This window comes from Macaca nemestrina, chromosome 8 (assembly GCF_043159975.1).
Source record: "Macaca nemestrina isolate mMacNem1 chromosome 8, mMacNem.hap1, whole genome shotgun sequence".
NCBI lineage: Eukaryota > Metazoa > Chordata > Mammalia > Primates > Cercopithecidae > Macaca > Macaca nemestrina.
In genome coordinates, this window is record NC_092132.1 from 38735524 (window position 1) to 38761518 (window position 25995).

At 34.1% G+C, this 25995-nt stretch overlaps 1 protein-coding gene across 10 annotated transcripts in view; it reads right to left on the minus strand.

Annotated features, from left to right (window-relative positions):
- Window positions 1-25995, minus strand: part of LOC105475999 (oxidation resistance 1) — a 469579-nt gene that overhangs the window by 29253 nt on the left and 414331 nt on the right. For all 10 annotated transcript variants that reach the window (XM_011731544.3, XM_011731541.3, XM_011731540.2 and 7 more), the window contains 4 exons: window positions 22212-22396; window positions 18093-18856; window positions 14494-14662; window positions 11317-11479 (listed from right to left, as the gene is read on the minus strand). In XM_011731544.3, the coding sequence (XP_011729846.1) occupies window positions 11317-11479; window positions 14494-14662; window positions 18093-18856; window positions 22212-22396 (1281 nt within the window). The remainder of the gene's footprint in view (window positions 1-11316; window positions 11480-14493; window positions 14663-18092; window positions 18857-22211; window positions 22397-25995) is intronic.

Genomic DNA, 25995 nt, shown 5'->3' on the forward strand with positions numbered 1-25995 from the left:
GGACTCTTCCACCCTAAAATTTTACAGAATGACTATGTAAAAACCAAGCCAATGTGCTACAAATAAATCCTACACAAATATTCAAAGTGACCTGAAAATTCCTTTGCGTGTTACACAGTCTGCTTTTATACTGCATTCTTTAACATCTAATTTCTTGAAAAGGTAGTTATATTCACTATGCCTACATATACTTCACTAACCAGTGATATTTTGAATATAACCAAAGAAGTGAATTTTTCAAAGATTAAATATAAACTATAAAAATATATAAACTAAAACTAGAATTCAGCTTTAATTAGAGTATCAATGTCATGATGATACATTTGAAAATTTCTTTCATTTTAAGGTACAGCTGCTCCTTCCACTTCACTTTGTTGTATGTATATGATGCCACCTTTTCACACACACACCACCTTTCTAACACATAATACTGCATCCCAACCAAACCCCCGCCCCCATCTCCTTCCTCCACATTCCAGCATGCGCTCACACAGGGCACAGCACACCCCACAGTGAACACCCTACCTCCTCCACATACCAGACATTTCCCCTATTCCTCTCATTCAGCCCCACTACACTTAGCCTAAAATCTCTCCCACAGTTCCTCATAGGCACAGCATCATTATCTTCACACCAGGCTTAAAGTTCTCTTCTACATACAGTGCATTGTGGTCACACTCTACCCCTCCATTACAGACTCTCCTAACAACTCATCAGCAATATTATACAATTTGGTGGTGGTGGTGGTGGAAGCAGCATTTTGAAAGCTTGTCATAACTTCCAGCTACATTTTCTAAAATAACAAATATGATGTGTGTTCCAAAATGAGGTTTAAATGATATATTAAAAACAAAACCAAAAACCACCAAGCATGGCGTAGTCTATTCTGTTGGTTGCCTATTCAATATCCACCCTTACACTCTTTCCTAAAGTGGCCTTGAGTTTGCTCAAGTATCCTTCCAACCATGTTTCTGAGGAGGTTTCTGACTAGTTCATCTCTGGACAGAACTAGTCATTAGAGACCTAAATCAGTGGCTCTCAAGTTTTAGCCGGCATCAAAATCACCTGGAGTATTTGTTATACCAGAATTCCGGGCTCCAAAAACTGTTTCTAATTAATGAGACTCAAATGGGGTCTGAGAATTTGCATTTCTAACAAATTCCCAGGTGCTGCTGCTGCTGATAGTCTGGGAACCACACTTCAAGAAACAACAGGTTTAAGCTATTCTGAGTGCAGTTTTCTGTTTCTCGAAGTCATCCAAATTTATAAATACAGTGTCAGGCAAACATAAAATGAGCTCAATAAGTCTCCTTCTTGCCCTTTCTGTTTCTGTAGTATTTACACACATATTGCTAAGTCATTTAAATTTGCCTAGATATCCAAGAGTTTGAAGGAGATGTCAATTATTATTATAATAACATGATGGGAAATAAAGCACTTTTGAAAACACTACCAGTTTAACAGTTGAACATAATCTGTTCTCATAATTCAGATATTCAATTTAATAATCCTTTTCCTTTACTTTATTCGAATTGAAGTTATTATATTACCTTATATCTCTTCCTGTTTGATTTGGGAATGGTATGATAGAAGCTATAATATATAATTTACCCTACTCACTATTTATTATTTTATGCCAGGTGAGGTGGTTGTAATCCCAGTGCTTTGGGAGGGTGAGGCAGGAGAACTACTTGAGCCCAGAATATTGAGACCAGCCTGGGCAACACAGCAAGACTCTCTCTCTACAAAAAAAAAAAAAAATTAGCTGGATGAGGTGGCACATGCCTGTAGTCCCATCTACTGAGGAGGATGAGGCAGGAGGACCTCTTGAGCCCAGGAGTTCGAGGATGCAGTAAGCTGTGAGTGTGCCACTGCATTCCAGCCTGGATAACACAGCAAGACCCCTTCTCAAAAAATAATAAATTTAAAAATAAAGTAATATTTTAGAATTTTAATATTTAAAATCATAAACTAGTCTGTCACCCATACATCCTGCCTCTTCTCACAGTCTATATTAGAGGCTTTATATTTTATATATTTTTTGAGACAGTGTATTGCTCTGTTGCCCAGGCTGGAGTGCAACGACATAATCTCCTCTCACTGTAACCTCCGCCTCCTGGGTTCAAGGGATTCTCCTGCCTCAGAGTTCTGAGTAGCTGGGATTACAGGTGTGTGCCACAGCACGACCTCGGCTCACTGCAAGCTCCGCCTCCTGAGTTCACGCCATTCTCCTGCCTCAGCCTCCTGAGTAGCTGGGATTACAGGCGCCCGCCACCACGCCTGGCTATTATTTTTTATACTTTTAGTAGAGACGGGGTTTCACCGTGTTAGCCAGAATGGTCTCGATTTCCTGACCTCATGATCCGCCTGCCTCGGCCTCCCAAAGTGCTGGGATTACAGGTGTGAGCCACGGCACCTGGCCTAATTTTTGTATTTTTAGTAGGGACGGGGTTTCACTGCATTGGCTAGGCTGGTCTCGAACTCCTGACCTCAGATGATCTGCATGCCTTGACCTCCCAAAATGCTGGGATTACAGGTGTGAGCCACCACGCCTGGCCTAGATAAAGATTTTTAATGGAAATACTATAGCTCATAACTTTGGGCTAGCAATCGAAGAATATTTTTAACAGGGAAAGCAAAACACTAGTTCAAAACTCTCCTGAGGTCGTTAATATCTTTAAGATAACATAATCAGTAGTCAAAACAGACGATATTAGGCATAAAACCTGGGTGTCAAATGCTAATAAAAGAAAACATATGAATAGTCTAAAACTTTCATTTGTAACTATACAGGTTCTCAACATAGAAATATAGTCACATATCACATAATGACAGGGATATGTTCTGAGAAATGCATCTTCATCTTTAAGCAATTTCGTTGTGTGAACATCACAGCATGTACTTACATAAACCTAAATGGAATAGCCTACCATATAACTAGGTTACACGGTATGGCCTATTGCTTCTAGGCCATACCATATAGCACGTTACTGTACTGAATACTATATGTGACTGTAACACAGTGATAAGGATTTGTGTATCAAAATATATCTAAACATAGAGAGGGTAATGCATTGTACTATGATGTTATGACATCGCTAAGAGAGAGCTCCATTACAATCTCAGGGGACCAACAAAATGTCATTATGTGGTGCATGACCATATTATGAAAGTCAGTACCTATCAACTTACAAATTCCAATTAAGTATTTAATCCTTCTGATTTCTTTTTTAGATTTATTAAATGTCTTCTGGAGTTATAATTTGTAATATTATTTGATTATTCGATCAGTATTAAAAAAAAGAATACTTAAAAAAATTCCCTTTATCTGAGAAATGTGATTTCTCAATGTAGTGACTTTATACACAGAGAATTCCTTCACTTTTGGACAAAATTAATTCTATGTGGATCTTGCTGGCTAGACTGAGAAGAGATCGTGAGGGTTTTGTGCGTTTAATATATTAGTTCAGTTTTAATTTTGGTGTTACCTGTACCTTAATAATAATAAAAAACATATGTTTAATAAAATGAACACTAGACTACTCACTGCCTGTCAGCTTAGGAAATAAGGTATTAACCAAACAAGGGAAGTCTCCTGATAAGGTGTTTCTTAAAAGCTGCAGCAATAACCACGGTTGTAGAAGTTTTCGGGGAAACCTAATGAATGATCTTGACCATAACTCTACTTAATGACAGCTGTGAAAACAGAACTGGCTCCACAAGGCAGTTGCCACATAGTAGTGAAAAACCAAATCCAACAATGACATAATGTGATAAATGTTATGGCCTACAATGCTAAGAACAGGTTACATATTTTATACTCATTTAACTAAAATGGACAGCACTAAATACTAAAGTCAAAATGGAAAGACTATAAATTATTTTAAAAACTAAGCTGAAAGGCAGATTCTAACATATTTTGAATAATGGTCTAGAGGTTTATATAGTAAGTAGTTAACGTATTTACATTTATGCTTAAATAACCTAAACTTCAATTATTGAGAAAATGTGACTAATGTCACATACCTAAAAAGATACAAGTTGTTTCAAAACCCCAAAATTGTACAGCATGTCTTTTTATCAATATTTTGGCAATCGTGAGAAGCAAGAGGGAAGCCAGAGCGATTTTATTCAAAAACGAATCATTTTAAGAATGAAAAATACTGTTATACACCCTATCAACACATAATCTTAGTAAATTCATTCTCAAAATTTAATCAAGTAAATGTGTGGGAGACCAAATAAACCAAGTAAAGCTGATTTAATTAAACCAGCTTCTTAGTTGTTTTTATTTATCATCCTAGGAGAACTGGATGCTTTAATTAGGTTTGGAGCATGAAAGATACTGAAGTACATGTGGTATAAAATTAGAGATGAAAAATTTTGGAAAGCTTTCTCTGCCAGCTCTTATCCCAAAAGGAGTGGAAAAGTCAATCCAAAGGAAAGCAATCAAAAAGCAATGTTAGCATAAAAAGCTCCACCTTTGAGGCCTGTGTGGTCAAGCAGCAAGACTGGCATGCTGGACATGTGACACAATGAATCCTTGACTTTCAGGAAATTCTAGCATACAGCCTCTTAAAGTTGGTACTTGGGGTGGATGCTGATATTGTCTGGGGTATGTAATGTCTCATGATAAATGATTGCAGGATGAAAGTAATTCAACTTACAGTATTACCATCTTGACTTCATGATAAGAAATTTCAAATTTATCTTTATATTACAACAAATAAATTATGAAAGTGAATGAAAAGTTTTACATGAATCTGAGCTTATTGTGGTAGTCACTCCTTTAAGCTATACTACTGGATCCTCGGGCACTTGTCAAATACATTAAATTTTAAAGGGTATTTGATAGACAAAGTTGAAGAAGACAAAGTTCAGAGATCATTGACTTACAGCCTGGTATGTTTTTTGATTTCCCTCTCCTTGCAGTATCTCTGAGTACACAACATGATGGAAGTCCTGTGGTATGTAAGGGAGCTACGCCAACATTAATTGTATCTGCATGGCTGCTACTGAGGAGAAAATATATTTTCTTAAAAATCAAGGCACAAAATGATTAAAGAAATCTTTCTCCATAGTGAACCAAATTTATGTTTTTGATGCAGCACCCCAGATGAAAGGAATATGAAAAATATTTCATATAATTTGCATGACAGGAACTGAAAAGTTGATCTATGTTATAATCAATATAGTCTAAAGATTCTTCCACAGTCTTAATATTGTACATGTTTAACACAACACCAAGTTGTGGCATGGCATAGTACACTAGTTTTCCCACCTTGACTGCACAATGCAATTACCTAGGTAGCTTTAAACAACACTGATAACTAGGTCCTAGCTCCAATTATTCTGATTTAATTGGTCTGATTTGTGACCTTGGCAATGATATCTTTGAAAGCTCCCCATCATGATGCAAAGGTTCTGCCAAAGTTGAGCACTTGGTATGGTGGAAAAAGTATAGACTCTGAATTAAGAGATTAACCACTATGAGAATTTTAGCCAAATAAAAAATAAGCTTAAATAAATTATCTGGGCCAGGCATGGTGGCTCACGCCTGTAATCCCAGCACTTTGGGAGGCCGAGGCAGGCGGATCACAAGGTCAGGAGATCGAGACCATCCTGGATAACATGGTGAAACTCTGTCTCTACTAAAAATAAAAAAAAAATTAGCCGGGCATGGTGGCGGGCACCTGTAGTCCCAGCTGCTCGGGAGGCTGAGGCAGGAGAATGGCATGAATCCAGGAGGCAGAGTTTGCAGTGAGCAGAGATCGTGCCACTGCACTCCACCCTGGGCGACACAGCCAGACTCCGTCTCAAAAAAATAAAAGAAAGAAAGAAAAAAGAAAAAAGAAATATCTGTAAAATAAAGATGATAATCTATACTTAAATGTATTGCTCTAGCTCTAACTATCCATCATTCACGTGGTAGAATTACATGTTAATAGACACCATGGGGATGCAAACAGCAAATTCCAGACTGTGTGACATTCTACAGAAAAAAATCTGATTTCTTAAAAACTGAAATAAAAAGCAAAGCAAAGCAATGGTGGAGGAACCTACATTTAGAGAGACTTAAGAGATATTTTAATTAACTGCAACATTTGAGAGCTTAGTTGGATCATGACTCAAAAAACAAATTGTAAAAATGCATACTGTACATATTACATGTATTCTAAATATTTTTATGACACTTGAATAACTATGAACAATTGGAGAAAAGGAGGGACACAGAAGAAATAAGCTGATAAAACTGAATGACTGGTACATGTGAATTTGTTTTACTATTAATCTTTTATTTTTGTATATTTATTGAACAAAAGTGCGATCATCAGGAAATAGCAGATGTCAATAGGCATTCTGCCTCATCTTCACCTCAGGACTTGCCTGACAATTTGTTAAAATGCCATTAGAGCACTTCCCTTTTTAGTGAAAAGGCATAAAAACAATCTGTATCAAAAAAAAGTAATATTTTTCATAGAACTGCAAAGCCCCGCATCAAACAGTATCTTTACAACACTGGATATACTTACTGACTTCCTGTGTTGAATACTGGCAGAAATCAGGGGAAAGACTATGATAAGTAGTTCCTTCTTGGTTATAAAGTAAGGTTATCAGACCCCCAAAAGCAAAACTCATAATGCATATTTCTTTTATTTGGGTACCACACCAAAAATGTAAGTTTGGTTCACTATGAAGAAAGGTTTCTTTAATCATTTTGTGCCTTGATTGTTTAAAAACATGCTTTCTCATCAATAGCAGCCATGTTGATGCAATTAATTCAGGCAGAGTCTCGCCCTGTCGCCCAGGCTGCAGTGCAGTGGCACAATCTTGGCTCACTGCATGCTCCGACTTCTGGGTTCACGCCATTCTCTTGCCTCAGCCGCCCAAGTAGCTGGGACTAGAGGTGCCCACCACCACGCCCAGCTAATTTTTTGCATTTTTAGTAGAGACGGGGTTTCACCGCATTAGCCAGGATGGTCTTGATCTCCTGACCTCGTGATCCACCTGCTTTGGCCTCCCAAAATGCTGGGATTACAGGCGTCACCCACCACGCCCGGCCCACACCAAAATACTCTTTATCATGTAGCATACAAAGTGACGTTACAAAAAGAGGAAATTCAGTCCTTTACACATAGTGAGTGATAAGAATAGTATTTCTCAGATCCTTTATCCAAATACTTAGGAACTGATTTATTACTACTGACCACCTTAAAATTTGGCTAAATTTTCTTTTTCTTAGTAAATATATGTTTCTGTCTATCTTCAATAGGACTGACCTTCAATGTTCATATTTGGAAATTAAAATTTTTTTAAATATTATGGAATTTTTCCTGCTATCCCAAGTAATTAGCAGGAATTAATCCTGCCATCCCAAGATTATTTAGTAATCTGGGGTGCCATAGTTTATGAATTCTTTTAACATATTTTAGGGTACTGATATGAACAATATAAGATCTGAACAGAGTTCATTAAGTTAAACAGTTGAAGTACTGGGGAAAATAATTCTGAAACAAGATTAAAAGGGAAAACAACAAATATTTTCACACTATCGCAGTATATAGAAAATGTTTCTTGTTGTTATTGACTTGCATTGGAAGACAGAATAAAGATAAGTGAATCAAATTTACAAAGATATGTTTCCTTAAGCTTATTGTAACAAATAACTTTCTAAGAGAGATGTCCTAAAATGTAAAGTATTGTCCTTTGAGGTAATAAATTCTCTTTCACTGAATATGTTTAAACAGAACAACAACAACAACAACAAAATGTAAATGACAGACTGTGGACTATCAGTTAAAATGTCCAGAATCTATGGCTTTATGAAAAAATATTTACTACAACAGATGAAAGAACTTATTTTAGGAAATAGAGCAATCTTGAAAGATGAGAAGCTTTATACCTTAATTTTAATCTATGCCTAAGTTTATCCATTAATAAATATTGAGAATGAACTATATGCCTATACAATTCTTAGTTCTGAAGATATAATAGTGTAAGAAATTGACAAATCCCTGCCTTATGACCCTTACATAGGGAAAGGGAAAAAAACATAAACAATAAGTTTACCAAATTTATCATATACAAACTTCCCCAGTCAATGTATACACTTCTGGCTAGCAATATATTTCTGCTTGAATAACAGTCAGGGGTAACAAAGATCTCTTTAAGTATCACTAAAGCAGAATAACAGTGAGTAGAGCTGTTAGTTTAAATCTAACTGATGCCCAAGTTGGTAGCCATAACAAGTTCATCCTAAATTCTAGGGCACCTATTCTCCATTCCTATGTAGAACACAAAAATAAAAAACATCACAACACATTCTGAAGTACTACTGTTTTATATAAGGGTTTTAGCTAAATTCTTCCTGTGTTACAATAAATCATGCTAACATTTAAAATTACTCTTTCCCTTAAACAAGTACTCATTAGTTTAACAAACATTTTTATTTTATTTATTTATTTTTTTGAGACGGAGTCTCACTCTGTTGCACAGGCTGGAGTATAGTGGCGTGATCTTGGCTCACTGCAACCTCTGCCTCCCAGGTTCAAGTGATTCTCCTGCCTCAGCCTCCTGAGCAACTGGGACTATAGGTGCGTGCTACCATGCCCAGCTAATTTTTGTATTTTTAGTAGAGATGGTTTCACCCTATCGGCCAGGCTGGTCTCAAACTCCTGACCTCATGATTCACCCACCTTGGCCTCCCTAGTTTAACAAACATTTTTTAGGCATTTAGGATCCATGAGGCATAACAAGAGCAATATAATGTAAGATACATTACAATTGTAAATTTTCTAGATGCCACATTAAAAAAGTGAAATTAGTTTATTAATACATTTAAGCTAATATATTCAAAATATTATCACTTCAATATTAATCAGTATAAACAAACAAGATGTTTACATTCTTTTTTCTTTCCATTCTAAGTCATTAAAATCTAGTGTGTATTTTATACTATAGCTCATTTCAGTTGAGACTGGCCACATTTTAAATGCTCAATGGTTACATGTGGCTATTGGCTATAGGAAGTAGAGTATTTTACACTACAGCACACCTCAATTCAGACACTAAATTTTCATAGGAAATACTTGACCTTAATTAGATTGACTGATTTAGATCATATTTAGAGTTCATGAAATTTACAGTTGAAAAAGTAGATCATATATCTAAGTTATTCCTAATATATTTAAAAATTGTCCAATAATGGAACCAAGTATCAGTTTTTAAATTAATAATTAAAACTGACAATGCAGTCCCTTAGTGGCATTAGCTGCATTTCAAGTACTTAATAGCCACATATGGCTAGTGGCTACCATACTGGATACTGCAGTAATATTTTCAGACAATGTAGCAAGGAGTTTCCAAAATTATTTTTTTTCTGTTCCATTTTCTTTTGAATTGCACCAATTCTGGTCAAAGGACTGCTGAGGAGACATTTATTTTTCCTGTAGAAATTATAACCTGCAGAGTCTTGCACAGAAACTGAGACAGTTCCTTTGAATCAAAATAGTCAATAGTCTCTTATTTCCAAAGTTAAGTACTCCAACCTCATGGAGAGAAAGCTCTCAATTCCTGTTCGTGACTGACAATTCTGCCATCCACCTTGCCACCCAAGCTAGAGATAACTTTATGGTTACCAAGTTGTCACTAAGTCCTGTGAATTAGCTAGCTAATACCTTTTCTAACTTTATTTCATCACCCTCCACTCCACCTTCAACTGTTGCTGCCTTAGTTAGGTACATATCTTTGATCACCTGGGATATTTTAAGTACCTCCTAAAGCTAATCTTAAAAACACAGCTCAGGGATATATATATATATATATTTTTTTACATATGTAATCACCTAAGTAACCACCACCGAGAGTAACGTATAGAACATCCCCAGAACTCAAAAAAGTTCCCTCCTGTCCCTGAGCCACCCTGTCACAGCCCAGTTATCCAGTAGTATGATGCATTTCTTTTTTTTTTTTTTAATTTTTAATTTTTTATTATACTTTAAGTTCTAGGGTACATGTGCAGAGGGGTATATCACACACCGGGGCCTGTTGTGGGGTGGATTTCTGACAGTTTGTCCTTTTGAACTTTGTGTAAATGAAATTACATAGTATATGCTCGTTTGTGTCAGGCTTCTTTTACTCAACATATTATTTGTGAGATTCATCAATGTCGTTGCCTGTACCAGTAGATCTTTTTTATTGTTATCTGGAATTCTGTAAGTATTCAAAAATGTATTCATCCATTCTCCTGCTAATGGGACTTTCCAATTTGGGGCCATTATGAATAAAGCTGGTATGAAGATTGATAATGTTGGTTTAAGTATTAAAATACCCAAAATACATAGTCAATATGTTCTTCTTTCTCTTCCTTATATTGGAGTCACAGTATAAACTGATGCTGTATATACTACACAGAATGAAATCAGACACATTCCAAATCAGTTTGCATTTTAAACAAAAGACAAGCCATGTATACGTTCAATTACTATACATGTTAAGTGCATGCAAGATATATCCATATCACATTAACAGCCACAAACATTAACACCAAATGATTAACAAAATTTTGATTACATTTATTATCACATTTTAGCATCTGCTCTATATTTTCTAATGCATCAAGAAGAGACAAATTTGGGCAACACCAACAGATGTAGATATTGCCACCCTACCAACCTTATAAGATAAAGCATGTAAAATGTAATATGTAATCTTAAGATATATGTAAGAGGAGTTACAAAAAGTTTGTTAGTATTACTTTGACCATTTAAACAAGTTGAGGAAATGTGAGCACATAAAATTTCTACTACTTTGTAAAATTAGCACCCACTTATAAATTTAAGTCAAGATAATGCGTAGGTCTGAAACCTAGAAAGAAGTAGTAATTTGCATAGATGCTATGCAAATACTACGCACAGACGTGTTAAATGACTGCTGTACCTCCTCCATGAAGGAGATGAAATTAAATCAGATGTGAAATCGATGTTTTATGAACATTAATATAACAGCAAAATTAAAATTATTTCCTTTTTGTCATAATGTTAATCTTTCCTAAATATTCTATAACACACTCAATAAAAGTCATTTTATTGATGGTGAGTTTTCTAGTATTTTAAAGCAAAAGCAGAATGACAAATATAGTATTAAAGTCACTATTCAGATTCATTCAATAACCACATATCAACACGGATAGTGAACCTGACCTTTAAAAAAATATTCCTCTTTTGTGCAAACATCACTTATACTTTGTACTACCATAAAGCTATAAATTCACACAAACTAAAAAGATGACTAAAATATTCATATTTTTCTCCTTACCTCCCATTCTCTGGCTGCTGCTTGATTACTAGAATCCTCAATTGTTTCAGACTCCTCAATCTTTTTTACTACTATAAATCCGGGTTCTCTGGCATATTCGCCAGTATCTTCTGCATATATTTCTGGACTCCACTGAATGAAGAAGGCATACAAATGATCTGTCCTGTTAGGAGAAGTGACTATTAATATACCTAGTATTCTGTGTGGCCAGAATTACAAAATTATATTTGTAAAATATCTTGATAAATCTTGAAGACTTAAAATATACACAAAATATATTGTTTTATATTAATATAAAAGGTCTACCATCAGGAAGGCATTAACTCAAAAATTTTATTTGGCTATATTCTGTCAGGTTGTTCTTTAGAAAACAATAAGATTTTCCTTGGCATGTTTTTGACTAGGTCAGATGCTGTATATAATAATACTTTTCTTCTTTAAAGACACTAGTGATGGAAAAGGAAATTAGATACACAACTTTGACCTCATTCCTACAATAATCTAATGATCTAAAATACAAGTAAACAATTTATTAATGGCCTATTTTGAGACATTATATAGAATTTTCCAAGTTAATAGAAATGCAATTTCTTTAAATTTTAAATGATACTAGGAACACACAGTGTTGAGAGACAGATGATCTAATCTTAGAAATCTCAGGTTTCCCTTTTCAATGTTTTGTTTACTAGAGTAAAGCCAGTTGTTACATTGCCTGACAAACATATTTGAGAGTCACACACACATTTCAAATATCTGTTTTATTGGTTTTAATTAACATGTTTTTGAAAATTGATTATATAACTTTCAGCTAACATATATCAGTTAATAACCATGGTTCTAGAAATTATATTTTCAATATAATAATTTTTAAAATTGCCATTCTTTATGTGGCAGCTAACATATTTAAAAGGTGCTACATTTTATCTTTCAATGTAATATCTTATCTTTTTATTAATTTCTCACTATCTATGCAGCAGTTTTCCTAAGTTTTATGTCTACAATAAAGACCAGAATCCTAATAATACTAATTTGTAATGAATATTAACCAAGATACAAGAATGAATATTAAAATAGGAAATTCCATGCAAACATTAAAATAAAACCAAGAATAACGAGAAAAAATTAGTTTTTACATTTCTCATTGGAGTGATTTCAACATCACTGGCACGTTTGAATATCTGGCTCTGACCCTTTCAGGTATTCATCATTTGCATAATGCAAATCATATTTTAAGATTGAGCCAATGTTGTGGAAGACACACATTGTACTTACTCTATATATGGTGGAGTGGGAAGAGGGAAAAGAGCATTATCATTTTATGACTAAAAGCTGTAGTCTTCCAAAGCAACATATAAAGATTTTCCAAGAGGTACACAAACACGTGAGATGGTGCTAAGGGAATCAATTTGCATATCCCCAATTTCCATATGTTACTCTTTGCTCATAATAATCTGCCTAAAAACAGTATGGTCAAGATATTTTATCGATTTCCTGTTATCTACTTTCATTAAAGCACTTTTTCTAATTTATAAAGGAAGGGCATATCTTCGCCTATTCAGAATTTACAATGGGACATGCCCAACAGTATAAAAACTTCGATGCTGTCCAAGATTGGTGTTGAGACACGAAACGATTATAAAGACTGGGTAATAAGTCCTTCTGTATGTCAGGTGGTTTCTCATTAATTGATTTCCACAAAACTGAAGGAGTTTTCAATGGAGTTGTTCACTGATGATCACTAAAAACACTGTGACAAAAATGATTAATTTTTGGAATTACATAGAAACAAGTTTAAATAATTGAAAGACATTATCAAAAAAATGAAATTCTCTTCAGTCTCACTGACTTTTCTATGAACAAAGCTTCTCAGTACTTATAAAGAAAAATAAAAGGGAGAGGCAGAATTGATGCTGAGTCCTATCTCATCCTTTCAATGAAACATAGTAATCTATCAATGGATACAGAAAAGGTCCATCTATCTCCTTAAGACAGGCATTTCCTATGATATTTTACTTTTTATGTGTAATACTTTTGTTTAGCAGTATCTTTTCAAGTATGTTAGCATAGCATTATCTTAGAAAGTAGAGATAGTATCTTACTGTGTAGCAAAGGGTAACCATGTTTACTGTCCATTATAAAAATTCAGGTTCCCTAAACTTATGGTTCCTCTTCTGTAAAATAACCTCAGGTACGTGCAGCTGTCATTTGGCCTTCTTCACATTCTTTGTGGGAAAGGAGGTACAGAGAAATCTCACAATTGCTGATGCTCTGATTACTGCTATTGTACAGATGTTTGTGCTTTCTCCCAGCATGCACCAAATGGAGGCAGACTAAGTTGTTGGCTTGCAGGTAGCCTAAAACCTTAACCCTTTACTATTTTTACAAGTCACAGAAAATGTTAAAATAAATGCAATTTCAGTATACACACATACAGATATGTGAATGTGTTAAGTATATGTAGTTTGTTGCAAAGAACTATAATAGGGGATAAAAATATAGCACCTTATGAGATTGTGTGAGGTGGTATTATGGAAATACAAGTTTAAAGAGAAAAAGTAATGATGCAATGTCTAACTGTTAAAGTAATTTTAAGTGAATAATAGGGAGAGAGGGAAAGTTGTTATAACGTTTCAATTCTACTGCATATAAGTAACAGTATTTACTTACAATGTAAAAATTCACAAGATAGTACAATAGACATCGTTTACAACTGCTTAAAACTTATGAAAAATTTAATTGTGCAAAGCGTACACACAAATATTGTGAAGACCACTACATCCTTTTCGTAGTTAATTTGGTGTCATGTATACAGAAGGTATTTAATGAATATTTGAGGAATTTTTAGTATAAACAATGATATACCATTAGCTGCCTTCAGGAAGCAGCTTCATTAAATAATATTTTGATGACTCTTCTTGCTCCAAGGTATATCTTACATTTCTTTACTCCCCAAATGGGATATTTGTTCACATTTTAAAATAATAAACTACAAAAGAGAATGCAATTAAAAATGGGGCAAATTATAAAGTAGGGGCAAAATGGTTTCAAATAGACTTATTGTCTGCTTTTAATCATAAACTATGTTTCAATAGTTTATCATTGGTATTTTGATACACAAAATAATTTTAGTTCAAAGAATCTCAGTAATGTTTTCAAGTCCTCATATGGGTTTTTTACCTTTCTTGTGGCACAGCAAACCAATATTCATGCTTCTTATCTCTCTGTGCATACTGTTGCATTGTAGCACTTGCTTGAGATACAAATGTTTTCCTCATTGGTTTTCCGACTCTGAGACACAAGAACTTATGTAATCGATGCCTTCTCTTTTCTTTTAAAAGTGCAGAACCTAGAATTGAGATGAAACAGTGTTTATTCAATTCTCATACACCAAGTTTAAGTAGTTTAGTTAATTTTACCTTCAAAATTCTGAGAAATAATTACAGAATAAAACCTCACTTTACCGGCACTAAAGTAAATTTTCTTAAGTAATTTATATTTTTTTCCTTCAAAGGTAAAGTCACAAATACAACATGACTAAACTAACAAAAGAGCCAAGTTAATGAACAAAAATTATGTCTGAGGACATTAAGAAAAAAATGTAAAAGTTTCAGAAACATTATTACTTTTTCAACACCCATACTAATTTTATATACACAAACATATTATATAAATAATTTTCTACATATTCTCTATCAGTCTTTTTGAATGACATCTAAATAACTGTAGAAGTTTTAAAGGCATACTTAACATGGTTGTTCCAGACAAAAATTTAATGAAGTTTCTAATGCTTTTACATGTATACAAAATTGTAATAAAACAGTCAACAATATGTTATTCTGCCACTGTTTGGACAGCTAATTAAGAATGAATTAGTTCTAACTCTTTCAACCAGAGGTGCTGATAGAGTATACTGAGGGTCTGAATATATAGGTGAATTTAGGAACCCAGACATTTATTAGCTTACCAAGGCAGCACACTGGAGGAAATAGCACTTATAGTCAGGAGATCTGGGTACTCGTCATGGCTTTTTCTGTGCAGTATTATACAAGGTAGATAATCTATGGGAACCCCGCTATTTTCATGTGGTCAAAACAATGAACTTTCACCATTCTTCTCATAATTGTACTAGACAGTTTTATATTTATTACATAATTTTATTATAAAGTCATAAAGATCAGAAAGTTTGAATATTTCTCTATTACAGAATATGAAATAACTTAAAATTACTTAAAACTAATTATTCCAAAAAAATAAGAAAACAAATGGTAACAGTTTAGAGATGTCTGTTTAAAAATATCTATCAATTTTTCTCCTTTTAATATTTGGTTATAATAACCTCCCCTAACCCCATTAAACCCCAAACCCCCACAACAAAATTAGTCCACCACATTATCAGGTTAAATGGATTATTTTATCGTTTTCAAAGGTTTTATAATATAACTATCAGATGTAGTCAAAGATCTTCAAAATATAAGGTAACTATCAGATGCATGTTCTGTCTTTGATGTTTTGAAGAATGCTGGGCAGCATTCTTTAAAATCTTTTAACAATACAGATTGTTAATAACAACTGGATGTCTTAATAAGCAAATAGTTAAATAAATTTTAGGGCCATTAAAGCCATGTTTTCAAACAACTGTAATGACATGGGAAAAGGTTCATGACATAAAAAAGTAGGATACAATAGTATAGTATAATCCTGATTTGATGTAAATAACAAATTAATATGTATGATTTTATTCTATAAGAAAGACAAATATATTGAATGTTAACAATGATCGTTCCTGGGTGACGAATTCCAGGTGATTTTTATAAACTTTCTAGAATCTTCCTATGTTTGCCAAATGTTCTTTACTGAACATGCATTAGTTTTGAATTAAAAAAAGGATTACAGAAGAAAAATATTTGATCTTTTATAGAACTTGGTTCAAGTATTAATACATGAATTCTTTTAATATCTACTGAATACAGCCCTTAGATCTTCAGGGTATCTCAACTGGATGATGAACAGAAAATTCGGTATTTTAAAAACTGAGCCAAATCTTGTGTACTGCTGCGGGGAAGGTAAAATGGTGCGGCCACTATGGAAAACAGTACAGTGGTTCCTCAAGAAATTAAACATAGAGTTACCATATGATCCAGAACTCCACTCTGGGTATATACCCAAAAAAAATTCAAAGGAGGGATTCAAACAGATATTTGTACACTAATGTTCAAAGCAGCATTATTCACAATAGCCAAAAGGTCAAAACAACCAAAATGTCCAGCAACAAAGGAATAGACAAAATGTATACACTTACAATGGAATATTATTCAGCCTTAAAAAGATAGGAAATTCTAACACATGCTACAGAATAAATGATCTTTGAAGGCATTATGCCAAGTGAAATAAGCCAAACATCAATGGATAAATATTGTATGACTCCACTCACATGAAGTATCTAGAGTAGTTAAATTCAGAAACGAAGAATGTTGGTTGCCAAAAGCTATGAGCAAGGGAGAAAAGCAAGTTATTCGTTTTTGTATTTTATTTTTTTGTTTGAGAAAGGATCTTGCTCTGTTGCTCAGGCTGGAGTGCAGTGGCATGACCATGGCTCACAGCAGCCTCGACCTCCTGGGTTCAATCAATTCTCCCATCTCCGTCTCCCGAGTATTGGGCCTACAGGTGTGCACCAGCATGTCTGACTAATTTTTGTAATTTTTTTTTCTAGAAACAGGGTTTTATCATGGTGCCCAAGCTGTTCTCCAACTCTTAGGTTCAAGCAACCTGCCTGCCTCAGCCTCCCAAAGTGATAGGATTACAGGCATAAGCCACCATGCCTGGACAACTTATTGTTTAATGGGTACAGAGTTTCAAGTTCAGAAGATGAAAAAAGCTCTGGAAATGGACAGTAGTGATGATCTGCATAACAATGTGAATGTTCTAATACCACTGCACTGTAGATATAAAAATGCTTCAGATAATGTATTTATGTTACATTTTACCACAATTTTAAAAAGTCATAAATTTTATGTATTACAGCAAAACAAAATTCTTTGAATTTAAAAAATGAAAGTTCACATGTAAATTGGATTAATCTGGGATAAACATTCTAATAGAATTAATATCAGAAATGTTAGCTAAGTTAGTTGTTATACCCCATTTAACCCATAATGTATTAACAGAAGCACAGTATATTAGAAATACAAGACTGAAAATAGTATAATTGTCAGAAGTAAACAGTACCAGAAAACTGAAAGATAAAATAGTGTTTTTATTTGTCCTGAGTGCAGGTTTTTAAAAGAAAGTAATTAGATAATGATGATGAAACTTCTCGATATGTGAAAGAATTCTATAAATACATTTTTATGTTTAACTGTACTTTTATAAAGATGGGATTACAACTTTGGCAATTAAAATGTTATATATGAAAAAAGACATTTTTAATGGTAACATACCAAAACTTTTTAAAAGAAAATGGAGTGATCAAAGGTATTATACAGCTTTTGTGCACTTTCTCAAGAAATAAATTATTTAACGACAGGATATAGTGAGCCAAGAATGTTTAAACATCGTGGGTAGCAATGATGCTCATTATGTGTACGATCCACCTGTGGGATAAGAAAAGACAGCAGACACTGGAGACTCTATATACTTGTCCCCAGAGAATCATCAGTCAAGGGTCACTCGCTTATCCTTCAGGTTGGCCTAAGGTACAGTGGCTTTTGAGTCAGTGAGGAAAGACGGAGATACCATAGAATCGGATGAACTAACTTTATTTACTCTATAACACTTACTTTCTATGTGTCCATCAGCAGATGTAATTTTATGCTTAGCTTCTTTTTGTGACACTTGTTGAATATTTTCCCTTTGCTGTTTAGTTTGTTGCATAGTATGGGTTTTCCAAAGTTTGCGTAGCTCTTCTACCTCTGTCTCTGAGTCCCGATTTTGCTCCTTTCCTTGTTTCCCTTTAACAGTTTGCTTTTGTTTAAATTCTGCTGTTTCCCCACAAGGCATATTTTCTTTTTTACTCTCTTCTTGGTGTAGAGAATTCTCACGAAGAAAAAAATCCTGGTCTGAATTACCTTTTATATTTGTACTGTCTTCTTTAGGGCCTGATATTCCTTGAAAGTTATCTGCAATCTGATCTCCTTCCTTAATGGCCATTTCAAGATTATTTAAATCAGTTTTATGACATAAAGTCCCAACTTCATTTGTAGAATGTTCAGTATCAGATCTTGAGTGACCAGGAGTACCAGTAGATTCTGATTTGACTGTCAGACTTTCTACTTCAGTCTGATTGACAGTTTGCACAGATTCTGATGACGCACCAGAAGATTTATCTTGTTGCAGTTCATCTGAAGATACAAGCTCCTCTCGTATAGGGGAAAGTTCTGATTCTGTGAACACATCTTCAGAAAGAGACTCCTCAGTGCTCCTAGGAGCAGTGCTGGCACTATCATTACCTGCATCTCGGATTCTTGAGTCTATTTCCTCAGTGTTACTTCCTGTCATTTTCTTTGAATGGCAGAAGTCCCTTCCTGATAGCTGATCTATTTCTCTGTCATTAAACAAAATTAAAAATAATTAGACTTTTAAAATTGTGGTATTTTATTTTCCACACACTGAACACTGAATTAATATCACTAAAAAGGCTTTTTAACAAAGGGATGTAGCACGTATCTCCAGAGAATATAAAAAATCTGATTTATTCAATATGGCCAAATAATTAAGTTTACAGACCAAGTAATTCTATAAATCAAGTAATCAAGCCAAACTTTTACATCAATTGCTTAATATTTGGGAAATATCAAAGTAAGATTTCCTTGCAAGTAATCTACTTGAAGGGAATTTGATGACATAAGTCCTGGGTAAAGCTATAATTCTAAACTAAAATTTATTCACTGATGGAATATGGAAAATAAACATAGAGAAATGTTTAATTAAAATTTTAAATCTCCCAATAAAGTAAAAAAAACTGATTTACACACACACACACACACACACACACACACACACAGTGCTTATTTACATTCAAATGGAGCTTAAACTAAAATATATGGCTCAAATGTAAGGCTTAAAACCAATCTGAATAGAACTCAAACAAAAGTATTTAGAGAAAATCTTCACACTAACAAGTATACTCTTTAACACCTCTAAGAGAACTTGTTCAGGTAAAAAGTTTATATATTAGAAAAGTGAATGGTTCATAACTGGGTCTAAACTTTCAGATTTAATGTCATTCGTATGTGTAAACACTAATGTTCAAAAGTTAAGTTCTGGAAAGAGGGAGTGTAAACCTGTATACCATGCAACGTAAGTTGGTAATTTAAAATGATGGTTACAAGAAGTTTGTGATAAATGAAAATTATATGCGTTCTTAACGAAAAAAGTATTAACATTTATATATATATATAAATATATATATATTTTATATATATATATATATATATATCATTTGAGAACCATGTAAAATATGCTGAATAGATAAGATTGGAAAGTAAGTCAACACAAAAATAATTGGCTATCTCTGAATGGTGAAGCTGGGTAACTCTTTTTCTCTTTTTCCGTTTTTTGGTATTTTCCAATTTTTCTGTAACAAGTATGCATAACTTCTACAACTAGGATGGATACATTTTTTAAGTATTAATTAGTTGAAGTCAATATCTCTGCTGCCTTTGTATCTGATTCATTTTAAAAAACACAGGAATCTAGTTTGTTATTAAATATACAATAGTGTCATCTACTGGTGATGCATTCAAACTGCACCTATAGGGTGTTGGAACGGGCTAAAGTTTTGAGAAATTTTATCTGCACATTAAAAAAATTAGAAGACCCTTATGTAAGAGATAAGTATAACAAACATGACAGGATATATATTTAGAAAAGTGCTATACTCTTCAGATTTAATATGCTGAAAGGCTATAAACATTTATGCCAATGATGTTGCTACTGTTGAATGTAATACCATAATACCTTTGAAATCAACCTCCCAAGGAGTATAAGACAGAAGAAAAGCAATCAAATCTTATACCTCATTTTTGCCATACATTTGTTTTATTTATCTAATTTTGTGCCAAATATTGTTTTTAATCAATCCATAAGGCAGAATTTAAAGATATTTCTTTTTGAAGAAATATCTTTAAACATTTAAATCCAGGTGACACTTTCCAGGTGACGATGAATGATAAAACAGTGATTTGAAAGGGAAGAGCTATACAGCATCCTTGTAGAATAGTGATAGATTGTTCGGAATAAGAGAACCCCAAAGTACCATATTGCAAATGGAAAAGGACAAAGCCAGGCACTGTGGCTCACACCTATAATCCCAGCACTTTGGCAGGCCTAGGCCAGCGTATCACTTGAGGTCAGGAGTTCGAGACCAACCTGGCCAACATGATGAAACCCTGTCTCTACTAAAAATACAAAAATTAGCCAGATGTGGTGGCAGGTGTCTATATTCTCAGCTACTCGGAAGACTAAGGCAGGAGAACTGCTTGAACCCAGGAGGAGGATGTTGCAGATGGTGCTACTGCATTCCAGACTGGGTGATACAGCGAGACTCCATCTCAAAAAAAAAAAAAAAGAAAGAAAAAGAAAAAGAAAGAAAACGAGGTCAACAGAAAAATAATCTCACCAATGACTGTCTCTCTCTCTCTTTCTCTCTCTCTCTATATATACACACATATATGTATATCTATATATGTATCTCCTTCCTCTTCTCTGAATCTAATCCTTCACTCTTTTACCTTTGTCTCATCCCATTATCCACTCCCACAATAATCCTTATTTGCTGAAACTGGCCTTGGATGATGATCTACAAATATAACTAATACAGAGGATACTAACACCTTCTAGGAATTATCTGCAACTCTAAATATTAGTCTACCATGTCAAAATAGTATCTGTTGGGTGGGAGGTAAAGTGGAGACTTTTTGAGCAAATGATTTTATTCTGTCACAGATATTCTACCAATTCATTTAGTCTTCCTCAGAAACAAAAATAATTTGTTCCTTTTTTCCTTTGTAAGTTGCTCTGCCCCACAAGGGTTAATTTTAAAACAGCTATCATTCCTGCGGGTTAACACAGGTATATAAATATCAGTATCAGTTAAAGTGAAGACAATTTTAAAATGTTGGTAGTCATGTATGAAGGAATGAGGAGGTTATTTCCTAGTACATATCAATTTTCTTCCTTGCTACTTCTCCTTCCTTTCTTTGTATACCTTTTATCTTTTTCTCCTTTTATTTCCCATTCCTACTTTTCTTTCTGCCCATTACTTTGGACAAGCATATTACTTTCAAAAGCTGTGTCCACACTGTAGTCTCACAGCTATCTTAACATATCACACAAATCCTCTGACCAGTATATTCCAAAGTTAACTCTTTATATTTGAGCAAGTTGTGGGTTTTCTTCCCTGTACTTTACACTATATTTTACACTGGGAGAGAAGATTGCAAACATATAAATCAATTAAAAAAAAAAAAAAGCTGTCTTGCCCACAGCAATGTCAGGTCTTTGCTCATGTGGCCTCTCCCAAATCACACCTCTTCAGTCACTTCCAAGGGAAATTTGAAAACTACCCCGACAGTGATTATTCACAGGGGTAATTTAGAATACTGAAAGCTGTGTCTGAATAAAAAGGGCTGGTAAACACTGAATTAAATGGGCACTACAGGTTGCTTTTCAAATATCTGGTTCTCTGACCACATACACAAATACAAACCTAAGATAATTCCTAACTATCCCAGGTGCAAATTAAGAATAATCTTCTCAATAATGCATATATTTTTGTTTCATTATTGACAAAATAAAAGGCAGCTATAAGAAAACTATTAAAAATAGTTAAGGTATTAGACAAGGATCAACTATCTAGATACAATAAAGTTGCAAAGGAATATAAATGTCACTCTTACATGGGTAAGGATTCCTTTATTTTGCTATCCAAAATTTCTTTGTACATTGCAGCTGACATCACCTCTTCCATTGGACACATGATGCCATATTCCTCACAGCCATTCTCTTGAACCAAAGGGTCAGTTTTATGTGGATCAAACATTATATTATTTGGTGTAACTAGCAGCACACCACTGACTGTGCCCTAAGGTGAAAAAAGAAAGTAACATTTAATCCTCAAGGTTGGTATTTCAAAAATTATCTAGCTATTTTTACTAATTTTCTTCTGATGTTAGGCCATATATAAAAATAGTACACTCAGGAACTGTGGCATTCTCATGAAAGCATTTTTATTAAAACCCAAGTTTTCCCAGTAAATTCTCCTCTTTAGGAGAGGTAGAATATCATATTCCCCCAAAGACAATCAAGTAAGGAAATAAAATTTGCAAACTGAGTAAAATACTGAGTTACCTCATAACAGAAAGGTAACGTCAGTAAGGTAAGAAGGGACTATAAAGTCATGCAAGGCATGTGCCACCTTTTATGTTAATCTGCATACTGCTTCCTGTGTTATTCCCTCACTACAAGTATCAAATACAGTGTCATGTATACAGTGCAGCCTCAATAAATAATGTTGATAATCCAATCCATTATATTATAAAAGGAAAAGAGTGTAATATCTTTAAAACATATCTTTAAAAAATGTGTTTCCACTTGACTCTGCTACTACCTAGATTTGTGACCTTGGGCAAGGAGTCTCTGGGCTTATTTCTTCATCTGTAAAATTACGTAGATTATATGACATCTAAAGTATATAGTGTACATATACTTTAAACTCACCATGAAAAGCTATAAACTTTTAAATATATTTATATAAATAGTGATACAGGGCAGGCACGGTGGCTTACGCCTGTAATCCCAGCACTCTGGGAGGCTGAGGTGGGTGGATCACTTGAGGCCAGGACTTCCAGACCAGCCTGGCCAACATGGTGAAACCTCGTCTCTATTAAAAACCACAAACTAGCTGGGCCTGGTGGTATGTGCCTGTAATCCCAGCTACTTGGGAGGCTTAGGCATGCAAATCGCTTGAACCCGTGAGGCAGAGGTTGTAGTCAGCTGAAATCACACCATGGCACTCCAGCCTGGGCAACAGAGTGAGACTCCATCTCAAAATAAAATAAAATAAAATAAAATAAATAAAATAGTGATACAAATCTTAAAAGTTCAACCTTCTTATTTTATAAATGAGCAAACGAGGGTCCACAGGCAGCTGATCACATTAACATGAATATTTACTGAATACTTCATATGTATCATGCATGTATATATGCATATTACTTATCTGATCTTCACAATCATAGCTCTGAGATGGGGAAAACCATTTCCATTTTACTGATGGAGAAACTAATGCTGAGAAACACCCAGAAACTAGTCCTAAACAGCTAGGATTTGAAGTCCAGGTAGTTCATGTTTTATGCTACATATAATTCCTCTGTATCCAAGTCACAAACTATAATCACTCCAAAGGCACAACGTTCCTTAATTTCATTTTCAAATTTTCAGTCCACTATATATCCTGCAACTGTAAAAATGAAGAGCCAGAAATAATTTTAAAAATAAACTAAATAGCTTCTTATCCAAGTAAAAAGAAAAATTCAAATCCTGATGGATTTGGCATCACACCCTCCTCCCAAGTCCATATTCAGTTCTGTGAATTTACCTGGTTTAACTTTAAGAATACAAAAATTAAGTTATGGCAGATATTGCTTTTAAAAATGATCAAATAAAAAGTAAATCTACAGAAAATGGTCATCCAATCACAAGTGAAAAAAAGCTACCGCAGATGTTCAAGATCATATACAGTTAATGCACACAATATTGGAAAGAAGAGTATACGTGTGTGTGTGCAGTTTGGTGAGAGAGAAGGAATCAATATGAAACTCTGAATAGCACCTCATTTAGTTGAAGACATGGACCACCTAAATAAGAAGTAACTTTATATAAACTACAGCCTATTTCTCTTTCAATTAATATTTTAATGAGATCCATACACATCAGTTTGTATTCCTGGGTCACGTACCAACTCAAGTCAATGAGAGATGGTAAAGTACATTGTAGAGAACATTTACATTGTCAGGGATAATCCAAGATGTAGATAATCAAGTATACAGTATATTTGATGTTAAAAAAAAACAACAACAACTTTAAAGGTTTCTGATCTTTCATAACTTCCTCTCTCCCATCTTCTGTAAACTTATTTGAGAAAGGAAACCAAGCAGTCAGCTAGAAATAAAAAAAATCAAGCTCTAAATCCTCTGAAAGACTTCAGGTTACTCTTCATTTCATAAATTTCACCTTTGCATTAGTTTTAACCGATTATTTGGTTCACTAGCATAACACTACATTTTGTCTTGTCTTTTAGGAAGATTTTCACAAAGTCAGTGATAACCAGCTATGTATGACAGAAAAGGCCCAGTATACTGATGATGCTTTTAATTCTCTATATATCTTAATACTACAATCCTAGTACTGTAACTACACAAGTCATTTGAAAAGCATCTCAAAACCATGCTTCTACTTTTTGGATTAGAAAGGGTTTGAAGTCCTACCCACTAGACAGATCAATCTGCTAATGTTACTTTCCAGGAATCTCCCTTATGTGCTATTACTAAAAAGACACACTGATATATTCTTTAAGTTTCCTTCCCTCTGCTACACATTCAAAGTTCCCATACAGCTGGGGCTTTCTGCGGTAATCTGTCAGATGTCATTCTCCATAAATCAAGAGTTGGTCAAGAGAAGCATTTCTTCAACATAAAATTCATGAAAATGTCTTGAAAAAGTAGATTCTCAAATTCATTTGATCAAGTTGAAAATCATAAACTCATACTAAAGCACTCCCATCTCATTACTTTTAAAATATTTCATAACTCCTACATATTATCCGCATTATATTAACACTATTATGAGCAAGACATTTTCAATTAAAGTATCTACTTAATCCACGTGACCTTCAGAAACTTTAAGCACAGATTATTCTTTTGTATTAACAACTTCCATTTCCTTATGTGCAACTACCTGACTAATCTTCTAAGGAGAAATTATTTCTATTAGAAAATTAAGTAAAAAAAAAAAAAAAGTCTATCTGCAAAAGAAAAATTACCACTTACATTACAATATTTCTGCCAATACTAAGAGATACAATCATTATAATTGAGAATCCATCCTAGCAAAGAGAAAAGCTTATACTGATATTTTTTCAGTCTTACATCCACAATAACTTAACCATTATAGTTATTGTTCATAAGTTTCCATAATTTTACATAAATAACCTTTACTATAATCAACTTGTAGGAAGATGAAAAAAGAAGAAAAAACTTCCATGAGAAAGCACCACTTTCTGCTTCTCTCCTACTGTACAGCAGAATACACAGAGCCAGCCTACAAGGGATTACATCCCAAAGACACCAGGCTGCAGATCACTCCGAATCCTGCCAATGACCTTATCTTTGCTTTGATCCTTAAATAAAATTTTTGTTCAGATATCAAATGAACTTCTGCTTCTAGCCAAGAACTAATGCTGCCTAAAACTACAACACACACACACACACACACACACACACACACACACCACTTACACAAAATACGTGACATAATTGTTTTCAGACACTGGAATGCTAGGCAACGATACCTGAATAAGGAGAAACATGCAAGATCAGCTCTTTGATTACCCAAGCATACTGAGTGGAGAAAGTTTCCAGTCCACAGGCAGAGAAAAAACAAGCAAAACAACAAACCAACCCA